Source organism: Salvelinus namaycush, chromosome 1 (genome assembly GCF_016432855.1).
Source record: "Salvelinus namaycush isolate Seneca chromosome 1, SaNama_1.0, whole genome shotgun sequence".
NCBI classification, from domain to species: domain Eukaryota; kingdom Metazoa; phylum Chordata; class Actinopteri; order Salmoniformes; family Salmonidae; genus Salvelinus; species Salvelinus namaycush.
Window position 1 is genome coordinate 25,206,154 of NC_052307.1, and position 20,440 is coordinate 25,226,593.

The 20,440-nt window shown below is 42.0% G+C and overlaps 1 protein-coding gene across 1 annotated transcript in view; it reads right to left on the reverse strand.

The window, feature by feature from the left end:
* LOC120017819 (bone morphogenetic protein 1-like) overlaps positions 1 to 20,440 on the reverse strand; it is a 58,395-nt gene that overhangs the window by 18,130 nt on the left and 19,825 nt on the right. Inside the window, exons 2-7 of the mRNA XM_038960816.1 lie at positions 12,675 to 12,788; positions 11,907 to 12,050; positions 11,490 to 11,607; positions 9,910 to 10,088; positions 9,645 to 9,750; positions 2,386 to 2,510 (exon numbers count right to left, since the gene is read on the reverse strand). Of these exons, the coding sequence (XP_038816744.1) occupies positions 2,386 to 2,510; positions 9,645 to 9,750; positions 9,910 to 10,088; positions 11,490 to 11,607; positions 11,907 to 12,050; positions 12,675 to 12,788 (786 nt within the window). The remainder of the gene's footprint in view (positions 1 to 2,385; positions 2,511 to 9,644; positions 9,751 to 9,909; positions 10,089 to 11,489; positions 11,608 to 11,906; positions 12,051 to 12,674; positions 12,789 to 20,440) is intronic.

Consider the following 20,440-nt stretch of genomic DNA (forward strand, 5'->3'; position numbering starts at 1 on the left):
CCCTCTATGGTGAAGAAAGATGATTCCCCCCACTAAAACCACATTCAGTGGTCCAGTTCTGGCCAGCAGTATACTGTTTATTCATTGAGCTTTAATGTGGTTCTGACAAACCCAGTTTTCCCTGTCTGACCCACAATTAACGCTCTGACATCACTTTTATTTTATAAATGACTATTTTAAACTTGTCGGTTTATGCTATAAAATCGACCTTGCGCCTGTAGTCGTTGTCCCTTCAGCCTTAACCTTATTAAACCTCTAAGTCTTTCTAAAGACCAACATAACTACTGGTAAAGTGTCAGGGCAGGATGTTTTCCTTTAGAACACATATGTTCAGTTTTCATTGAACATATCTTGATCTCTGGACCCTAAGAATAGAGTATGTTGATTCCCAGCCATCATTCTAGTCATTGTTCTCTTGAGACCAGCCTTTCTTTTGAGTCTATCTGGGAAAGAGTGATGACACTTCCTGTCCTAGGGCACTGTTTACACTCCTTCCCCTAGCCAGGGAGTCACGGCAACTGTAGCCAGGGAACCACGTCACATCAATGGTAGATGCGCAACTATTTCCACACGTAAACTACATCTAGGAAAACAAGGAGCGTTTGAGTATTCACGCTGTGATATTGAGAGACACGAAAAAGTAGAATAACATTTCTCACTCTCAGAGGTAAGCAAAAGCAACAAAGCACTATATAATGTCCATTGTGCATTATTATCAGACCTATTATTTAATATCTACCTTATGCTATGTACAAACTACAGTGGCAAGAAAAAGTATGTGAACACTTTGGAATGATCTGGATTTCTGCATAAATTGGTCATAGAGGAAGATCAGATCAAATTTTAAGTCACAACAATAGACAAACACAGTCTGTTTAAACTAATAACACACAAACAATGATACGTTTTCATGTCTTTATTGAACACACCGTGTAAACATTCCCAGTGCAGGGTGGAAAAAGTATGTGAACCCTTGGATTTAATAACTGGTTGACCCTCCTTTGGCAGCAATAAACTCAACCAAATGTTTTTTGTAGTTTGGAATCAGACCTGCACAACGGTCAGGAAGAATTTTGGACCATTCCTCTTTCCACAAAACTGTTTCAGTTCAGCAATATTCTTGGGATGTCTGGTGTGAACCACTCTCGAGGTCATGCCATAGCATCTCAAAATTGGGTTGAGGTCAGGACTGGGCCACTCCAGAAGGCGTATTATTTTCTGTTGTTGATTTACTTCTGTGTTTTGGGTCATTGTCCTGTTGCATCACCCAACTTCTGTTGAGCTTCAATTGGCAGACAGATAGCCTTACATTCTCCTCCAAAATGTCTTGATAAACTTGGGAATTCGTTTTTCCGTCTATGAGAGCAAGCTGTCCATGTCCTGAAGCAGCAAAGCAGCCCCAAACAATGATGATCCCTCCACCATACTTTACAGTTGGGATAAGTATTTGATGTTGTGTGCCTTTTTTTTCTCCACACATAGTGTTGTGTGTTTCTTCCAAACAACAACTCAATTGTAGTTTCATCTGTCCACAGAATATTTTGGAAAATCTACTGGAAAATCCAGCTGCACTTCTGCAAACTTCAGACGTGCAGCAATGTTCTTTTTGGACAGCAATGGCTTCTTCTGTGGTGTCCTCCCATGAACACCATTCTTGTTTAGTGTTTAATGTATCGTAGACTCGTCAACAGAGATGTTAACATGCTCCTTATATTTCTGTTAGTCTTTAGCTCACACTCTAGGATCCTTCTTTACCACATTGAGCATTCTGTGCTGTGCTCTTGCAGTCATCTTTCCCTTACAACCACTCCTAGGGAGAGTAGCAACAGTGCTGAACTTTCTCCATTTATAGACAATTTGTCTTACCGTGGACTGATGAACATCAAGGCTTTTAGAGATACTTTTGTAACCCTATCCAGCTTTATGCAAGTCAACTATTCTTAATCTTAGGTCTCCTGGGATCTCTTTTGTTCGAGGCATGTTTCACATCAGGCAATGCTTCTTGTGAATAGCAAACTCAAATTGTGTGAGTGTTTTTATCGGGCTAGACAGTTCTAACCAACATTTCCAATCTCGTCTCATTGATTGGACTCCAGGTTAGCTGACTCCTGACTCCAATTAGCTTTTGGAGAAGTCATTAGCCTAGGGGTTTCACATACTTTTTCCAACCTATACTGTGAATGTTTAAATGATCTATTCAATACAATAATGTGTGTATTATTAGTTTAAGCAGACTGTGTTTGTCTATTGTTGTGACTTAGATGAAGATCAGATAACATTTTATGACCAATTTATGCAGAAATTCAGGTAACACATACTTTTTCTTGCCACTGTATACACCAAAATGTGTTTGAATATTGTTTGCAATAATTGTGCTGTTCTTACTGGAACACTTGTAGAGTTTGCGTGCCTGTGTGATATCCCCTTTGCTTAGCCTTGTCCTCTGGCCAATCGGCGGTCTCACTGCATTGACATCATAGCGTGGCAGGATGGTGTCCAAGAAGATTCCTCTGCATTTCAGGAGAAGAGACCGCTGTTAGATCAAAACACTGCATAACCGAGAAGGCACTTGCACATACACACTTTCTCAGAAAAGACACCACTCAGAGGGCAGTGGTGAACCCTAAAGATCCATCAGCCAGCGGCTGAACTGCTGACACTAACACTGACAATAGGCATTATTCAGTGATATACTGAGGATGCTGACACTTATGGAAGCATCAGGCCACATCTTTACGTGTGTGAGTCTGGCAGCCTGCAGCCAATAGGGCCTGAGCTAAGGAGTGAGATATACTGTATGGGGAGCATACAGTTTATAAAACACAGTTGTTTTTTATTGATATGGTGCCAAAACACCACAAAACATGCACTGGAACATTATGCCAGTTAAGAGAGTGGACCGAGTGTGATCCCAAGCCGTGCTGCCCAACAATGTGGTCTCAGGGCAATTTGTATTATTCTGTACATAAATCTGTGACACTCCTTTTAGTATGATATGATACGTTAGGTTACATTATAAATGGAATAACATACAATAACATACGTACTAGAGGATGTGTAGTATCATACGTCTTACTCTGTGGTATAATATCATACAAATTGGATGATGTACCTTCTCATACATCTTGGTTGACGTATAATATTGCACATCTTTATCGGAGACCAGGTTGCTTGTTGCGCCGTAACAACAAAGGAGAATTAACTTGGAGGTTAGGAGAACTAAAACAACAAAGGTTAGGCAAATTTATGTAGAAGGTTAGGTGAATTGGGTTAAGTTTAGAATATGGGTTAGGGGAGAATATGGGTTAGGGGAAAGGTTAGCTAAAATGCTACAGTGGGCCCCGACGCAACTCAAACATTCAAGCTTTGGATTGCTAGACTGTCACAGATAACGCTCACCCATCCTCCCCGACAAACCTCCCTACTTTCGTTTCTGTCTCAAGTAACTAGACCATTAGTAGGTATCATACATCTTGGTGGTGCTCAGAAATACGTCAAGTATATTTTGTATGGCTCTGAGGCAAGGCGGTGCCCATTCAGTCTTTCTCATCAGTGAACTCAGCACAGAGAAGTGGAGCCACACCCATCAGCGGACCCATGACCCTTATCAACACTGTCAAAAACAATGACCTAACTTCATATATTATTATATAAAAAACAACCAATGGACTGTTACTGGTCAGTGGTCCCCTCCAAGGCTGTATGAATGTCCTCCTCAGAGAGAGGAGGTAGTTCAAACAGGTCTGGGATCAAAACTGACCTCGTCATGTGTGCTGTGCAGATGGAAGAAAAACACTATCCAATTCCAATACTAAAAACCAAACGCCCTCCTCTGACAACTCTATAGGAAAATATAATACTTGATTGGTTTGTTGTATGGACAACAGCAATATTTAGCATAAGGATTAAAAGTCCAAAAGAACAAGAACAATTAGAAAGATGGATAAAAATCACATCATGGTGGCTTGCCTTTGGCTTGAAAAAACCAGACCTTTTCACACCACTTTCTCACTTGACACTTTGCTAGTTTATCATCTCCTTTTCTCTCTCTGCAATAGTGAGGAAAGCCTGGTTCCTGGCTGTTCCCATGGTGACGTACCCATCAACGCCAGGCATGTGCAAACAGAGCAGCCTGAGCTAACAGTTTAAGCACTGTCTGTCTGCCTGTCTGTCTGTCTGTCTGCCTGCCTCCAGGAGCCCGTAAGCTGGCTGTCGGTGAACAACGCCACTCCAGCCAGTGTCAGAGCAGACAAAGGGCATACTGGCAGGTCTTTATTTGAGTTGGCTCTGCTTTATGCACCAGGCCTGAAAAATGTCCCCAGCGCAGAGGGGCGGATAAAGCCCAGGGTTGGGTAACATGCCCCAGACAAAAAGCATGGGGAGCTGCCTTACTTGTCCCCAGGAGACACTTCAAAACATGAGGGCTCCCCATGAAATCTTGCCAACAACAATCTCAGCAAAGGCCCTGGCTTCCCACGGTGATTTACAGTAAAAACGCTGTGCAAACACACAGGCTAATAATGGGGAAACAAAGTTAGACATTGGGACAGGTACATCAGCATCAAAGGAGGTTGGTAACACCTTAATTGGGGAAGACGTGCTCGTGGTAATGGCTGCAGCGGAATGAGTGGAATGGTATCAAACACATGGTTTCTATGTGTTTGATGACAATCTATTTGCTCCGTTCCAGCCATTATTATGAGTAGTCCTGCCCTCAGAAGCCTCCACTGATCAGCATGCAGGGGAAGTGTAAACTGTAAACTGAGAAAACCTAACAGGAGCCCCTTGTCTCCTAATAAGGTGCTCTGAAAACACACTGACCACGCTCTCAATACATTACTTTTTCATCTCTAAACAGTCAAATAATTAAATAAGGCTGGCTATACTCAGGGAAAATAGGACATGCTCAGAGAGGTTGAATGACAATAGAGCAGAAAGCATCAACAATCACAAACCTACTTCATTGTCATCCCCTGGCAAGCACATTGCCTGTACAGTTAGAAAAATAAAGGGCTAGACAGCTCATTCTGTGCAGTGGCCTGAAAGAGTGTTTGTATCCAATCTCAGCCTCCTTGTAGAGAAAGAATCTCTCCCGGTTTCCCAGAATCCAGTTGCCACGAGCACATGGCAGGTTATTTGGGACAGACTGCAATAGGAGGTATTGAGGAAAGGGCCAGCCTCGGTGAAAAAAAGGGAAGAAAATTTTGAACAAAAGGAGAGCCAACAGCTGGTTCTCATACCAGAGAGCTATGTAGTAATGATTACAGTCTGGTCTGGCCACCCTCTCCTCCAGCTCTCACTCGCCTTGCATGTGCCCAGGCTCACATTACATTCACACTGGGAAGCTGGGGCATGCCAAACCCCTTCCTGCAATTGGGAAAGAGGCATTGAATTGGAACAACAATCACTGCTGCCGATGTCTGTAGCGCTAGACAATTTCACATTTTGTTTATGTAAAAGATCTTTCGAAAGAAAGTCCGCGGCGAGTTGCACAGCGGGTACCAAAAATCTATCACACACATGGCTGAGGGAGGGAACCGCATGTTACCGGTATGTTAAACTCAGTGCCAGGGTATCCCCCCCATTGTCATGCAATCCACTATAGACTGCACACTTCCTGACAAGGATGTCATGCAACCTTTATGCTGGGCCTGTATGACTTATGTAATGACACCAAATTTACAGCTCAGTCCCAAGTGGACCTTTTTGGCTTTGCTTTGATCCTACGGAAACAGACAGAAACAGTGCCAAACTGCAGCCTAAAAAGCAAGGAGATGGGTAAAACCCAAATAAGCATGCAGTCGTCATAGAAGTTGAGCTGGTCCAAATCTCAAACAGCCACTATGACGCCACTGTCTCTGTCTGACTAACAGGTCAGCATCTGGAGAGATTTCCAGATGCATCCGACAGGGAGTCTGGGAGAAATAAAGAGGTCAGCTGGCACAGAGGGATGCACTGGCACAGTGGAGTATCAAAAACCATGACACATGCACTGCTCTCCTTTTCAAGCATACTTCAAGGACAAGAAGCAATTTTGTGAAATATGAATTTCAAATCGCAGCAGCATGTACTACAACAGCACTTAAAGAGTTTGGTTTGAGGGGATAGCGGTTTTCCTGCTGTTTAGTATTACATTGATTCTACTGAGAAAAAAAATCTTAGAGGGCAAAGTGTGACAAAAATAGAATCTTAACAGATTCTATCTCCGTGGCCATGAAAAAAAAAGCTGTGGGATATTTTACACTCCTTTTGTCCTTTATAAAAGCTGCACAAACCATCTATGACGCCTTGATCACAAAGGACACAATAGATCAATCATATCAACAATTTATTGAAATATCTATAGCTTGCAGTCAGAACGCACCTGGAAACAGGATCAGTTTGATTCTGTACTCTCAGAGATTTGACTTGTCAAGTCAATGTCGGGGAAATGACATTGAATGGTCTCCTTCTTTATGTGATCATTAGTGGTTGACCTAAATCATGCTAGCAAGTAGACCTGACTTTTTTTTTTACACCAGGGAGCCATGAAGCTAGCCAGCAGACACCACGGGAATAAAACCCTATAACCTCCTAAAGAAGCCTGGTATGTGGGATCATGTTGCTAACGACGATCAAAGCCACTTCAAAGGGGCTCTATGTGGCATAATGAGGCAGTTCACACTATGAGAGGAGAACTTTTACAAGGAGCTTCACAGAGGTATGAGTGTGCCATGTAGCCTGATGTGCTGCAGCAGGGCCACTGGCGCTAGCGGGTCGGATGTGAAGGTTTACTGGGCTGCTGCTACACACTCAGGTAGCTTGAGCCAACCAGGGGAGGGATAATTGGAACAACCTGTGGCTGTGGGTAAAAGCTGGCTCATCAAAAGGTAGACACAATCAAACCTTATGGGTACTTCCACGGAAACGGAATTGCACTGAGACTCAGATTTTTCCACTTAAAATGTACGCCGAACAAAAACCATTGATTTCAAAGTTTAACAAACCATATAACTCTACGCACAAAACTTTTTTACACTGACATTTTTACAAACAAAAAAAACATTTCCTGGGTGAACTTTGCAGATGCAATTATTTTAATGAGCTCTGCCCCGAAACAAGACCAAATTTGGTTAGTCCAGACTGTACCAAATCTGAACCAATCATAGACATCTACATTTCACAAGTTTGGACATTAAAGTACAGCACAGTAGCCCTCAGTAGAGTAGAGGTCAGTACAGTACATTTATAGTGTACTCAACTCTAGTATGTACTGTATTTTTGGGAAATTCCTTTACCGATTTGCTAACAGAATTGAGTTTTAATCACTTAATAATTCCTAAACAAAATTGATATCAGTAAAAATACTATAACTAATTGATAGGTCTACCTTTACATGTTACTTCTGTGAACTTTCATTATCCTCCCTCCTAATGAGGGAGCGAAATGTAAAAATATATTTTGGTAACAGGTTTTTGGTAACAGAATGTTTATGCACAAGGCAGTTTCTTATGCTGTGCATACACTACATGACTTCTAAAATCGTAACAATTTGAACATGCTCAGATCTTATCATTCCATCCACATTACGATGATTGGTCCTGCCCTGCGTTTCTCGGTTTTCGTAGGAAAAAAATTCCGACATGCAAATAGTGAGCTGCTTTGTTAGTGTGCACATTATTATGTGCAGAAACATTAAAACACGGGACAGAGGCGCAGAATACTTATTATGAAAATATGAATAATATTTTGGGTTTCTGTCATGGTAGGACATAGACGTAATATTGGTGGATTTCGTTTTGCATGGCCCGGTGCCCGGTTGGGTGGGTATTTCACTTAAGCACCTATGGAATGTTCTAAAATATTCAAACGCCACTCAACTGAGGCACCGGGCCACGTAAAACAAACTCGCCCGTTGAAAAGGCAGCGTGTTCTCTCCAACTGCTCCATCAACGTCTTCCATCACCTCGGCCCACAAGGTGCGTGTTGTTGTTGCTTTCCTCTTCACCGTCATTGTTTTGGACTCACATGCTGAATACTCATTGGCTATTTCGTCCCAGCACTGCTACTACAAGATGATCGACCAAAATTTCAGACATGTCCAGAAATTCTCGGGACATCTGACAGGGGTATGTAACAGCCATCAATGGTGCGGCCTTGATCCGTGGGAACTATGCCAGTCCCGACCTACTGATCCTAGCCCAAATTCATAGGATTTCACCCCAATCATCAAAATTAATCTGGGACGTCCAAAACATGGCATGGAAAAATCGTGTAGTGTATGCCTGGCATTACATTTAGATGGCTGAACCATTTCTCCTAAACTAAATATGTGTTGATATTAGTTGGTAGGCGTCTTTATTTCAACATTAGTATTTAAGACTGTTTCTGGTAGATGTTTTCTAAGACCCCTTTTCCATCTGTTTGACCAGAAATCAAAGCCTTCACTTAATTCAACATTTTGGGATGGAAAATGGTTGAAAAATGGATATATGTCTTAATTTCTCAAAAATATAGACTCTTAGCTTTCATTTCACACCCAATTTGACATGCTCCTATGAACTTCACATGTTGGTGCTCATGGATCCTTTTACATGGAAAAATCCTTATCCAACAAATACCCCCCTTAATACATAGCTGCCACTGGACAGCATCCCCACCCAGAGACGCAGCTACCTGAAAGACTGGAAGCAATCAATATGATATATGCCTAACCCCATAATAGAAAACAGATAGGCATTGTATTACATGCGGTTGGTAAAGCATGCTGCAGTTTGTGTGCATTGATTTTTGTAGGTGCCCTTCTACTACTAGACTACAGATGGACTGGGTAAGGTGGACTATACAAGATCAAAAAGTTGGTGCTGTCTAGGAAAACGTATAAAACATTCACCAGGATTGAAAGCGAAAGCTCCGTAATCCTGCTCTTTCTGGGCCCCAAAAAGCTAAATGGGCCAGATGTGTCAACTCTAATGACACGTTACTCCAGGCATCCTGGTGGATTACACTTTTTTACCCTCAGAAATCTCATTACAAGGACAAGCAATATAATCCTTTCTGCATCTCACAGAAACCACGTCAGTTCACCCCCTGAGCATTTCCACTGCACGCTCAAATGTAAGCGGTGACCATTGAGAGAGTTAAAAGATCCAAGCCAAAATAAATTTGCGGAAGAGAGAGAAAGAGTAGACACTCCCAAAAAGTATTATATTCTGCAGATGTTCTTCCTTTAAGCCAAGGCACTGACACGTTCATGAGGTCCATCACTGAGTTGTGTCTTTGTCCTGCTTCCCTGTACTTTAAATTCATCAGACCAACCATCATACAGGCTAAGTAACAGTGACAAATCAGCAGTATATTTGTCCCCCAGGCTATGAATGTCAGCAGATCATTAACTGAATAGTATCTAAGCTTCAATTTACACCACCTTTCCTAAGCCTTGAAGTCAGCCCCTGGCTCTAAAATTAAACAAAATAATGGAGAAAAAAAAGAGACATTGACACATTGTAGAACTATGAAGTGACTCACATGGAAAAGACCTGAAGTGAGACATGATAGCAAAAGTGACAGTCTGGGAAACTGCTCTCTGGCCTAAACTGTAACTGATTTCCATGATGTCTGTTCTGTTCTGCTGTGTATGAAGTGGAACTTGGCCGATCTCCTACCTTGAGAATGTATTCCTGGCATAGTGCATGATGCTGTCAAAGTCATACACTTCCCCCAGAGAGTCCACCTCCCCTGGCTCCATCTTCAAGAAGTTATACTCCTGTCCTGTGAATGGAAGCAAGAAAACAGATACTGAAACCTGCAACCCACCACTACCTCAAATACTGTACCATAATACTAAATAGCAAAAGTGAGAGGCTATCTCCTAGAAAGGGAAAGATGAGTGGGCTGTTCCATACACAGCAGTCTACAAAGCAGTCTTACCTGGCTGGATGTTGTCCCTGATGATGCTGACGTGTTCGTCTCTGTCGGGCCGGGTGTGCTCGTGCCAGAAACCAATCACGTGGCCCAGCTCATGCACCACTATTCCAAACTTGTCACAGTTCTTTCCTATGGAGATGGCCTGGGGACCGCCACCCCTGCGGCCCACATAGGAACAGCACCTGCAGGGTCCAACACACAGAACAAAGATCAGGGACAGATCAACAGGCAGGGTAACAAGCTAGTTCAAAGACTGTGGTAACTGGCTACATATTAGACTAAACTAAGTCACTTTTAACTTGGCAGACAAAGATGAGAGCATTAGCTCAAGATTGGCCATCGTGCTTACCAAAGTACTATGTAAACGCTACATTTCTGTGTACATCTCAATCATGTAACAAGAACTTGGTGAACTTCATGTTACACTGGATATATAGAACTTTACTTCCACAAACATGAAAGTGTAAACCAGAAGGAGTGAATAAATAACGAATAAGCCAAGTGAAGTAGTCTATGGAAGGAATCCCTGTTCCTGGAGAGACGCAGGGTCTGACCTAAACAGTTTGTGGTTCAACTCACATCTCTAATGCATATATACAGTATTAGGAACAGCATTCTTAACAGCCTTTCTAGCACGTCATAGGAAAACTAGCGGAGGTGAGATGACCCTACATCCTAATACAGTGGTGACATTCATTGATGCGTGCTTCACTGTAGATGGAGGGTTATAATGTGTGACAGTGAAGGCTGGCTGACTTTAGACTGCAGGGCTCTCCCTCTCTCCCTCCCTGACATGAAAGGGTCAGTGTGGAACCCCGGTCCATGGACACACACTGCGCCCCTGTGGGCCAACCAGCCTCTCTCTAATTAATGTGAACCAGGCTTTCCTGAGACGAGCCTTGAACTTTGCACAGGACAGATGGGGCCTGCAGCAGGCCAGCCCAGAGCCCAGGCATTCCCACTAACTGCGGCCGCCTGAGTGGATAATGTCATCCCTGTTACTCCGGAGGACAGTTACCAGGCTAAAAATGGCTATCAACAGCTGGGTGGAAAAAGGTCAGTTTATGCTCCATATCCGCTCTTTAATATGTTCTTCTTGGTAACGGATTTACTGTACATGCAGAGCCAGAGTATAACGCCATCAACGTGGCTACAGTTTTTGTGTAAAATCTTTTGAACTTAAAAACATGCATAGCTGGGAAAATGACAAAATATATAATGTGGAATTACGGGTTATGGTAAAGCTGAGGAGGTCTCCCTTGGGTGTCATTAAAAAAAAACATGTGTGACACCAGTGCTCAGTGAAAGATGTGTCAGAACTATGAGGCACAGCATGCATTCCTTGGGCATGAATGGCTGTCTTTCCCAGGACTTGCAGGGGGCTGCAATTAGCACAACTCACGCAGACAGACTGCGGACAGAGGGGATGAGCCAGCACTAAAGGACAATGGAGGAGTGGTAAGGAAAAGTTCTTAAGCGATAACTCATTATGGCTGTGTGGATAAAGGACTGTCATGTCTGAGCAGGCTGACCAGCTACACTTCCTTCCTGAGGGAGGCGAGCCCAGGCCTGCGTGGACTTACCCACACGGCCGGTAAGTGAACACAATGTAGCTCTCCTCTGTTGTCCTTTCGATAAAGGTCACGCAGGTATGCTTCTCCCAGTGACGCATGGCCTGGCGGAATATCGCCCGCTGGCTGCCTGAATGTGACGGGAAGAAGGGAGGAGATCAGTGAGGCTGACGTCCATAAGTCACATAAAAAGGAGGATAAAATACCAATGCTAACAGCTTGCTCGTAGTGCCAAATTCATCCCAAGTAAAGTTAATAAAAAAATGTTATGTCCAATAGCTGCCAAGACATTCATTTTAATGTAGTGGATGCAAGTATGCTGAAGTATGCTTAATGGACACCAGCTACCACCTTTTAGTAGGAACTATGTTATAGGGCGCATATAAGACACATATGGCAAGTAAACAGCAGTGATGATGTGGGACTTACCACTGAAGTTCCCACTGATGACATAGGGAATGACACCTTCTGGCCACACCCTCTCAGGTCTGGAGGTTGCCGCCCTTTTCCTGCGGTGTGATCCCTGCCGGTTTGGCAATGCTCTGTTTCGACTGGTCTCATTGGCAGAAGACCCTGTCATTCCCAATTACCAGCCAAAGATGAGGTTTGTACAATATAATCACAGAAAACCATCCAATTAAAAAGTTCAACTCTGGTGAGAACATGGTAAAAACCATGATGAGATTACAACATTTCAGCTGTTCCTAAATGGTAAAGAGATGATAATGACAATGAAGCATGCTTTATAACTTTGTTGAGCATTTTCTTTACATAAACACTTTGAGAGTGCTGGTGATAAACATGCTGTTTGTTTACAACAGGTGTCTTGGCCAACCCAGTGTTGGAGAGGAGTCATCACCTGGTGCTGAGTGGTTCATGCATCGTATACATCTTCCTGGCAGATGCACTGGGAGAGAGTTACAAAGCCTCCTTGCATAATTGGCCTTAAAGTGGGAAAATGTGGGAACTATTTAACTGAATGCAAGTTTTTTTTCTTGGACTGGTTTGTATTGTATCATTAAGGAGACATTTTAGTCAGCACTATATAATAGCACATGCATAAATGGAGTCAGACTTTTAGGATTGATGACAGGCACGTTTACAAGAAAATGCACGCTTTTAGGCTATGGCGATAGGCCTTAGTCTTTATTCTCAGTAACCATGACTGGGTCAGCCAGCCTCACAGCTCTTGCTCACCTGTGGTTGTCTCATTGAAGGTCTGGACGGTCCGTTGGGCCATGTTTATAATCCGGTCCACCTTAAACATGCGCATGTCCTCCTCATCCAGAGCAATGTCTCCCCAAAAGGCAACTGAAACAGACACACAAAGAGAGAAAGCAAGTCAGACATATTTAAGGCGTCTTTACAATATTGTTTTGCACCGTTCAATAGCCTCAAGGTTTTCCTGCTCTGCAGTCCGACAAACCCTGTCGATCACATAGGCATCCATTAAAACAGAGGGTGAAAAAGCTAGACACACAGAGTTGTGAAACAGCAGTTATGTGAATGTTTGAATAACAGGAGAGGAATGCAGTCTGAATCTCAGAGCTCTATAAGCTCCAAGCTAAATAAGTCATACCATCAGGGAGGGAACATCTCTGTATGACATTCAGTGGAGGACATATGAAATCAATTAATGAGAGCTACATTCAAAAGCTTTCAGATCAGCATACCCCAGATGTGCTGGGTCAATCCAGTTGCCGTTGAGAAAACTCTGGGGGAATATTTCCTGTCCTGATATCTTTGTACCATTAATGAGTCCTCGAGCAGACCTAATACTGTAAGATGCTGCCTCAATACTGTATATGGGGCACCTTGAACAAGTAATAAGTTCTTAATGAGGCCAAGGAGAAGGAAAAATAACCAAACAGTCACCCTTTATGAAGAATGTGAAGAATGGTATTCCTTGCTAAATGCCCTATTTCTTCGGCAGTTTGGGCAGGAGTCCTCTCCAGAGATACAGGCCGCTCTGTTTTAAAAGCTTTTAAACCAGCGCGTTTGCTGAATTTACGTCCTGTCCTGTGTGCAGGAGTGGACCATACAACTCTATGCACAAGTACTGCTTCTAACAATTTCCATTATTTTATTTTTTTTACAAAAACACATTTAGTTGAAGAACAGTGCAGATGCAAAGTTCAGTAGCAGAATGACGGTTTGTGCTGTTGTCACCTAACTTTGCATCTGCATTGTTTTTGTAAATGTGTTTTGTAAAATGTTAAAGTCGTCCTTGTGCATAGAGTTCCATGGGTTGTTTAACTTTGCAATCATTGGTTTTTGTTTGGCATACATTTTAAAGTGACAAAATCGAGTCTCAGCATCATTCTGTTCCTGTGGAATTGCCCCTCTGGGAACTGCTTTACTGGGAAAAACAACATCAACTGCTATAGTGAAAGATGGATAACTAAGAACTAACAAAGTGTGGTCTAGGAATCAAAGTGAATGCATCTTTTCAGGGCTTAAGGTTGTTTTTAGAACTCTACAACAATCATCTAAGACTGTTATAACTGAGCTATCATTGGCCAGACCATTAATAACAGTCAGATCGTGGTGTGCGTTTGTGTCAGAGAGAAAAGACGACGAAGGAAAACAATAGAGGAAAAAACTTTTTAGCTTGTGTCCCTTATCCACCAGAGGATAATTATTTAGACAAATGTAGCTGGCTGAGATGTAGGCACAGTCTCACACAAGCAACAGAGGGTCGGAGAGGGCATGTTATTGGCTAGCAAGATTACAAGCTAATGACAGCAATAAGAAAAGGTGTAGATCTTTGCCTGCAAGATAGGGCATGCTCAGCTCAGCGCGTTTAAAATATCATAAGTCAAAGGGATCCTATTATTTGCACTCATAAAAACGCTCAATCACTGTGAGTGTCACCAAATCCCCAAAACATTCAAATAGACTATTCGTACTCAGCTCAAATACGGACACTCTGTGCCAAGAGTATACAGTGCCTTCAGAAAGTGTTCATACCCCTTGACTTATTCCACATTTTGTTGTGTTACAGCCTGAATTCAAAAACGATTAAATCTATTTTTTTATCTCACCCATCTACACGCAATACCCCATAATGAGAAAGCAAAAACATGTTTTTCGAATGCTTTGCTAATTTATTGAAAATTAAATATAGAAATAACTCATATACATAAGTATTCACACCCGAGTCAATACTTTGTAGAAGCACCTTCGGCAGCGATTACAGCTGTGAGTCTTTCTGGGTAAGTCTAAGAGCGTTGCACACCTGGATTGTACAATATTTGCACACCTTTTACAGTTCTTCAAGCTCGGCCAAGTTGGTTGTTGATCACTGCTAGACAGCTATTTTCATGTCTTGCCATATATTTTCAAGACGATTTAAGTCAAAACCGTAACTAGGCCACTCAGGAAAAGTCAACGTCGTCTTGGTAAGCAACTCCACCGTAGGCTTTATTTGGCATTGTGCTTTAGCTTATTGTCCTGCTGAAAGGTGAACTTGTTTTATTCCGTTACTTTTTATCCCAAAAAACTCCCTGGTCTTTGCCGATGACAAGCATACCCATAACACGATGCATGCAGATGCTTGGAAATAGGCCTCATTGGTCTCATGGTGAAATCCCTGAGTGGTTTCCTTCCTCTCCGGCAACAGAGTTAGGAAGGACGCCTGTATCTTTGTAGTGACTGGGTGTATTGATACACCATCCAAAGTGTAATTAATAACTTCACCATGCTCAAAGGGATATTCAATATCTTCTTTCTAAAAAAAAAAACTCCATGGTCTTTGTGGTTGAATCGGTGTTTGAAATTCACTGCTCATCTGAGGGACCATACATATAATTGTAAGTGTGGGGTACAGAGATGAGGTAGTCATTCAAAAATCATGTCCTGAACTCATTAAGGCTTGCCATAACAAAGCGGTTGAATACTTATTGACTCAAGACATTTCAGCTTTCTTTTAAAAATGTATTTACCAAACATTTCACTTTGACGACATGGGGTATTGTGTGTAGGCAAGTGACACAAAATCTTAATTTAATCCATTTTATATTCAGTAACACATTTGCATAAAGTTTATTATTTCAATTCATTGTCACGCCCTGACCTTAGAGAGCCTTTTTATTTCTCTATTTGGTTAGGCAATCTAGTTTTCCCATTTCTTTGTTTGGCCTGGTATGGTTCCCAATCAGAGGCAGCCGTCTATCGTTGTCTCTGATTGGGGATCATACTTAGGCAGCCTTTTTTCCCACCTTAGTTTGTGGGATCTTGTTTGTGTGTAGTTGCTTTCTGCACTGCATATAGCTTTACGTTAGTTTTTTGTTGTTTTTCGGTGTCATTTTAATAAAAGAAAAATGTACGCCTACCACGCTGCACCTTGGTCTCATTCCAACAACAGACGTGACATTCATACAATACATTTAGAGATTTTTTTTTTATACTTTCAAAGACATTCCATTTGAATGGACTCCTCAGTGTCCAGGAAATCCGCCAGTGTTTTAATGTCGCAGGTTCATACTTTTGTCTTGACCTTCAACTCCGCCTATCCATGCAAGCCTATGGGGTCCCCTGGGGAGCAGCACTAGCAGAACACCCATTGGTCAAACTTCTAAACGGACATACCCCCCTCAAAGGGAGTTGTTTCTAATATCTATAGTTAATTAATTCTAGCAGCACAAAAACCATTAACTCCATCCACTGTATGGGAAAAGGATTACACTTACACTTGCTGACAGACAAATAAATTGGGAGACAGTATGGAAAAATATATCTGGATCATCTAGAAACCCCAATCACCAATTAATTAATAAAAACATTTGCTATAGAACCTATCTGGTGGTTAGAGCATTGGGCCAGTAACCAAAAGGTTGCTGGATCGAATCCCGAGCTGATAAGGTAAAAATCTGTCGTTCTGCCCCTGAGCAAGGCAGTTAACCCACTGTTCCCCGGGCGCCGAAGACGTGGATGTTGATTAAGGCAGCCCTCCGCACCTCTCTGATTCAGAGGGGTTGGGTTAAATGCGGAAGACACATTTCAGTTGAAGGCATTCAGTTGTACAACTGACTAGGTATCCCCCTTTCCATCTAACACCTCAAAAAATACATCACATGGGCATTTGTCCATCGCCATTATGTGAGTTCTGCACCACAGAGGACCTTGGTACTTTTCAGCATGTGCTGTGGAAATGCCAGAGGGTGGTTGAATTCTGGGGGAAAGTCAACAATGTAATCTCTGTACTTATAGATAAAATAATGTCATTAGATCCAATTGTGATGTTGCTTTGTGATGACTCTAATTTGCACTTGTCAGAACGCCAACGGAGAGTGTGGTTGGCAGGAACCACAGCTGCTAAGAAGATTATTTTACAAAGGTGGATTCCACCTCATCAGTTACCATTGCAACAGTGGTTGCTCACATTTACAGAAATTGTACTTATGGAGCTCTCCACAGCCAGGATCCACCAGGGCCAAGGTGTTCACTCTGGACACATGAAAAAAAGCAGCAGCGGACATTTCTGAACTCTTAACCAACATCCATGAAATTACTATGTAATATAAATGTATTTGTTTTTATTTCATGATTTATTTTACTTTCTTTTTTTTTTTTAAGCGGTGTGAATGCTTTCTGAAGACATTGTATCTGATCACTACAAGCTACCAGCTGTCCATACAGTATGCAATGGATACAAACTGACTGTCACAATGCTCTTTTATCCTCTTGTTCTTACTTTTGATTCTAAGAACTGACAGCATTAAAGGATGAGAGAATAGAAAGCACTTCAACAAAACCAACATCAATTTGGGGCTGTCACCGAGAGGACAGGGAGCACGATGAGAGGACAGGGAGCACTCTTTCCACAGTGGAAGATAAAAATGCAGCTGCAATTAGATGACTTAATTTATGAGAGTAACCCTGATTTACCTAATACGTAATGCTACAGTAATACTAAACTGAGTTACACAGTTATTAACATTGATTTATTGGCCTAATGCTAGAACCAACTAACCACACAACAAGTTGCAGGATTGTCCCCACCCCCACGCCGCTGCCGTGCACAGAGGGCTAATGTACTTTCCGTCCATGGCTGAGACCCACTCATCCACAAAACATTCTGGGGACAAGCTCTTAATCCAGCGTATAATTGTTCCCTGACAACAGCTAAGATTGAAGTGAGCAAATGCACAGCCCCGGCGGCATTAGGTCTCATTTCCCCCGGGCTTCCCAGTCGTCCTGGAGACGCTGCAGGTTTAGGGAAAGTCTCCCAGGGATTGAAAATTAATCCCCTTGTCTACTGGCTTTAATTATCCACAGAATCTCTGGATTCTTCAATATGGAGCACCGGGCAGAGGACAGGATGGCAGTCATTGCACTGGCCAGTTGATTTTTAAAACAGAGAAACCCCACTGCATATGCACGACTGTCAAAACAGACTGAGCAGAGAAAGACTAGTAATGAAGATTAAAACCCAGAGAGAGAGAAAGAAAGAGAGAGGCAGATAGGAGCAGATCATTATTGAGCACAGCACTGCCGCCACTCTCTTTCCAGCAACATTCATTACCTAAATGACAACAGCTGCAGCAATGGTATTAATTTCAACATAAATGTAAAGGTTGAACAATTTGATCATTTCCGCTCTAAGAGATAGTTCCATTCCAGTTTAAAGATGATATGGTTCTCAGTGTCCTAACATAAACATCTATTGTGGAGAAACACAAACAGGCATTTTCATTTACGTACCACACTTAGTGGCTGGGACAGAGATGCTGTTCATCACTGTATGGGACATACTGGAAAGATAAAAACAGCCTTTGATTAAACATTTGATTGATTGCACTTTGTGCGTTAAACTTTCTCCCTCTCCTCCCCATCGCTGGAATGTGTCTTTAGATCATCTTAACCATCATACTACCTTTCATCTCAGACCACCCCCATCAATCAGTTTGGCTCGTCAGATTACGCACGAGATCTCTATCAAATTAAACACCATTTGATTCAGGGAATTCCCAGGACACGGCCTCCTTGGTGTAAGACACACACCATGACTGAATTGCAGATTTGCGCAAACAAAAACCACACAACTTTATGTACAATGACTACTTTTAAGAATTTTCACTGAACATTTTACAAAAATACATTTACTGGTAGAACTATGCAGATGCAAAGTGTGGTAACCGAATTTTGGTAAAATCTCCCTCAGTTTTTTATGTGACCATGTTTTCAAAAACCTCAGAAATATTTGTTCCGAATTAAGATTCAAAGATGTCTGCAGAAAGAATCCCCTGTCAGCTATGACATCACACCTTGAGTTTGAAAAAAATCTCTTGTGGTTATTGAACTACAGTAAGTGAAGTGTATTTACACCTGGTAACAGAAATTCATCATGGGTCCCTGATCTGAAAACAGAAATGCAAATTTATGGATATGAATCTCATTCTCCTCATGGTGATGTATCTTAAATAGGTACACAAAAAATGTAGAAATATGCAATATCCTAATTTACATATTTGGGTATTATTCTACACACTGCTATTGTTTTAATGAGCTCCGACACCAAACAAGACCAAATTTGTTTGGTCTGGACTACACCAAATCTGAACCAATCCCATATTTGAACATCAAAGTACAGCACAGTGGAGCTCAGTAGAGTAGAGTTCAGTACAGCAGGAGTTTTCAAACTTTTCTTGCCCAGGGACCCCCCCACCCAGGCAAACCTGCAACCCAGGGACCCCCCCACCCAGGCAAACCTGCAACCCAGGGACCCTCATCATCCCACTGCCAGCGGCATACCACCATGCATCCCACTGCTAGCTTGCCTCTGAAGCTAAGCAGGGTTGGTCCTGGATGGCCCCTGGACGGGAGACAATATGCTGCTGTAAGGGTTGTTGGAGGGCCAGCAGGGGGCACTCTTTCCTCTGGTCTAAAAAAATAATATCCCAATGCCACAGGGCAGTGATTGGGGACATTGCCCTGTGTAGGGTGCCGTCTTTCATGGGATGTTAAACGGGTGCCCTGACTGTCTATGGTCATTAAAGATCCCATGGCACTTATCATGAGAGTAGGGGTGTTAAGCCCGGTGTCCTGGCTAAATTCCCAATCTGGCCCTCATACCATTATAGCCACCTAATCATACCCAGCTTTCAATTGGCTAATTCATGCCCTTTTCTCTCCCCTGTAACTATTCCACAGGTCGTTGCTGTAAATAAGAATGTGTTCTCAGTCGTCAACTTACCTGTTAAAATAAGGGTAAAATAAAAAAATAATATGTTAGCAAAAAATGTAATACAGAGTGACGTCTTGTCTTATCATCAAGTGAACGATAATGGCAAGTAAAAGTAATCAACATTTTAAAATGAATAGATTTGGTAGGCAGTTTCATTATTTTTATTAATTTTGACCTCCCCACAGTTCATTGGAAGAGGAAGTGTAAACTCTAACAGTCTATTCAGTAGAAAAATATCTTGGCAGCATAGAGCAAATGTTGCTGTTGCAAATTTAGCAATTTTGAAGCTAATCTCCTGCAATTCTATGTATTTTGCCATGGCTAATGCTGTGTTCCTCTGCTCAAACATTATAACAAAACTCAATGGGCTGTGCCTGAATGGCCATTAAAATGTAAAAAATATATATATATATTTTCCCTGACTGTATAGCTTATTTCATTGTTAGTTCTCAAATAACTATTTTATCTGCTAGCCCAGAGTTGGATAAACAGGAAGAGCTAGCATGCTAACTGTTCCTGTAGACTTCCAATCATTGTGGTAGTTAGCATTGGCTTGTGAAACTACCTTTAACTTCCTTCATACTGGATGCAGAGACTTAAAAATGGTATCCATAATGGTATTCTGTTGCAGCTAGCAATAAACATTTTATATTATATACAAAAATAAAATGTTTTATCTAATAAAAATAATTAACCCTGCAGTAGAGTATAGTTCAGTACATTATAGTGTAGGGCTGTGACAATACCGGTATCGCAAAAAAAATTCCATGGAAAA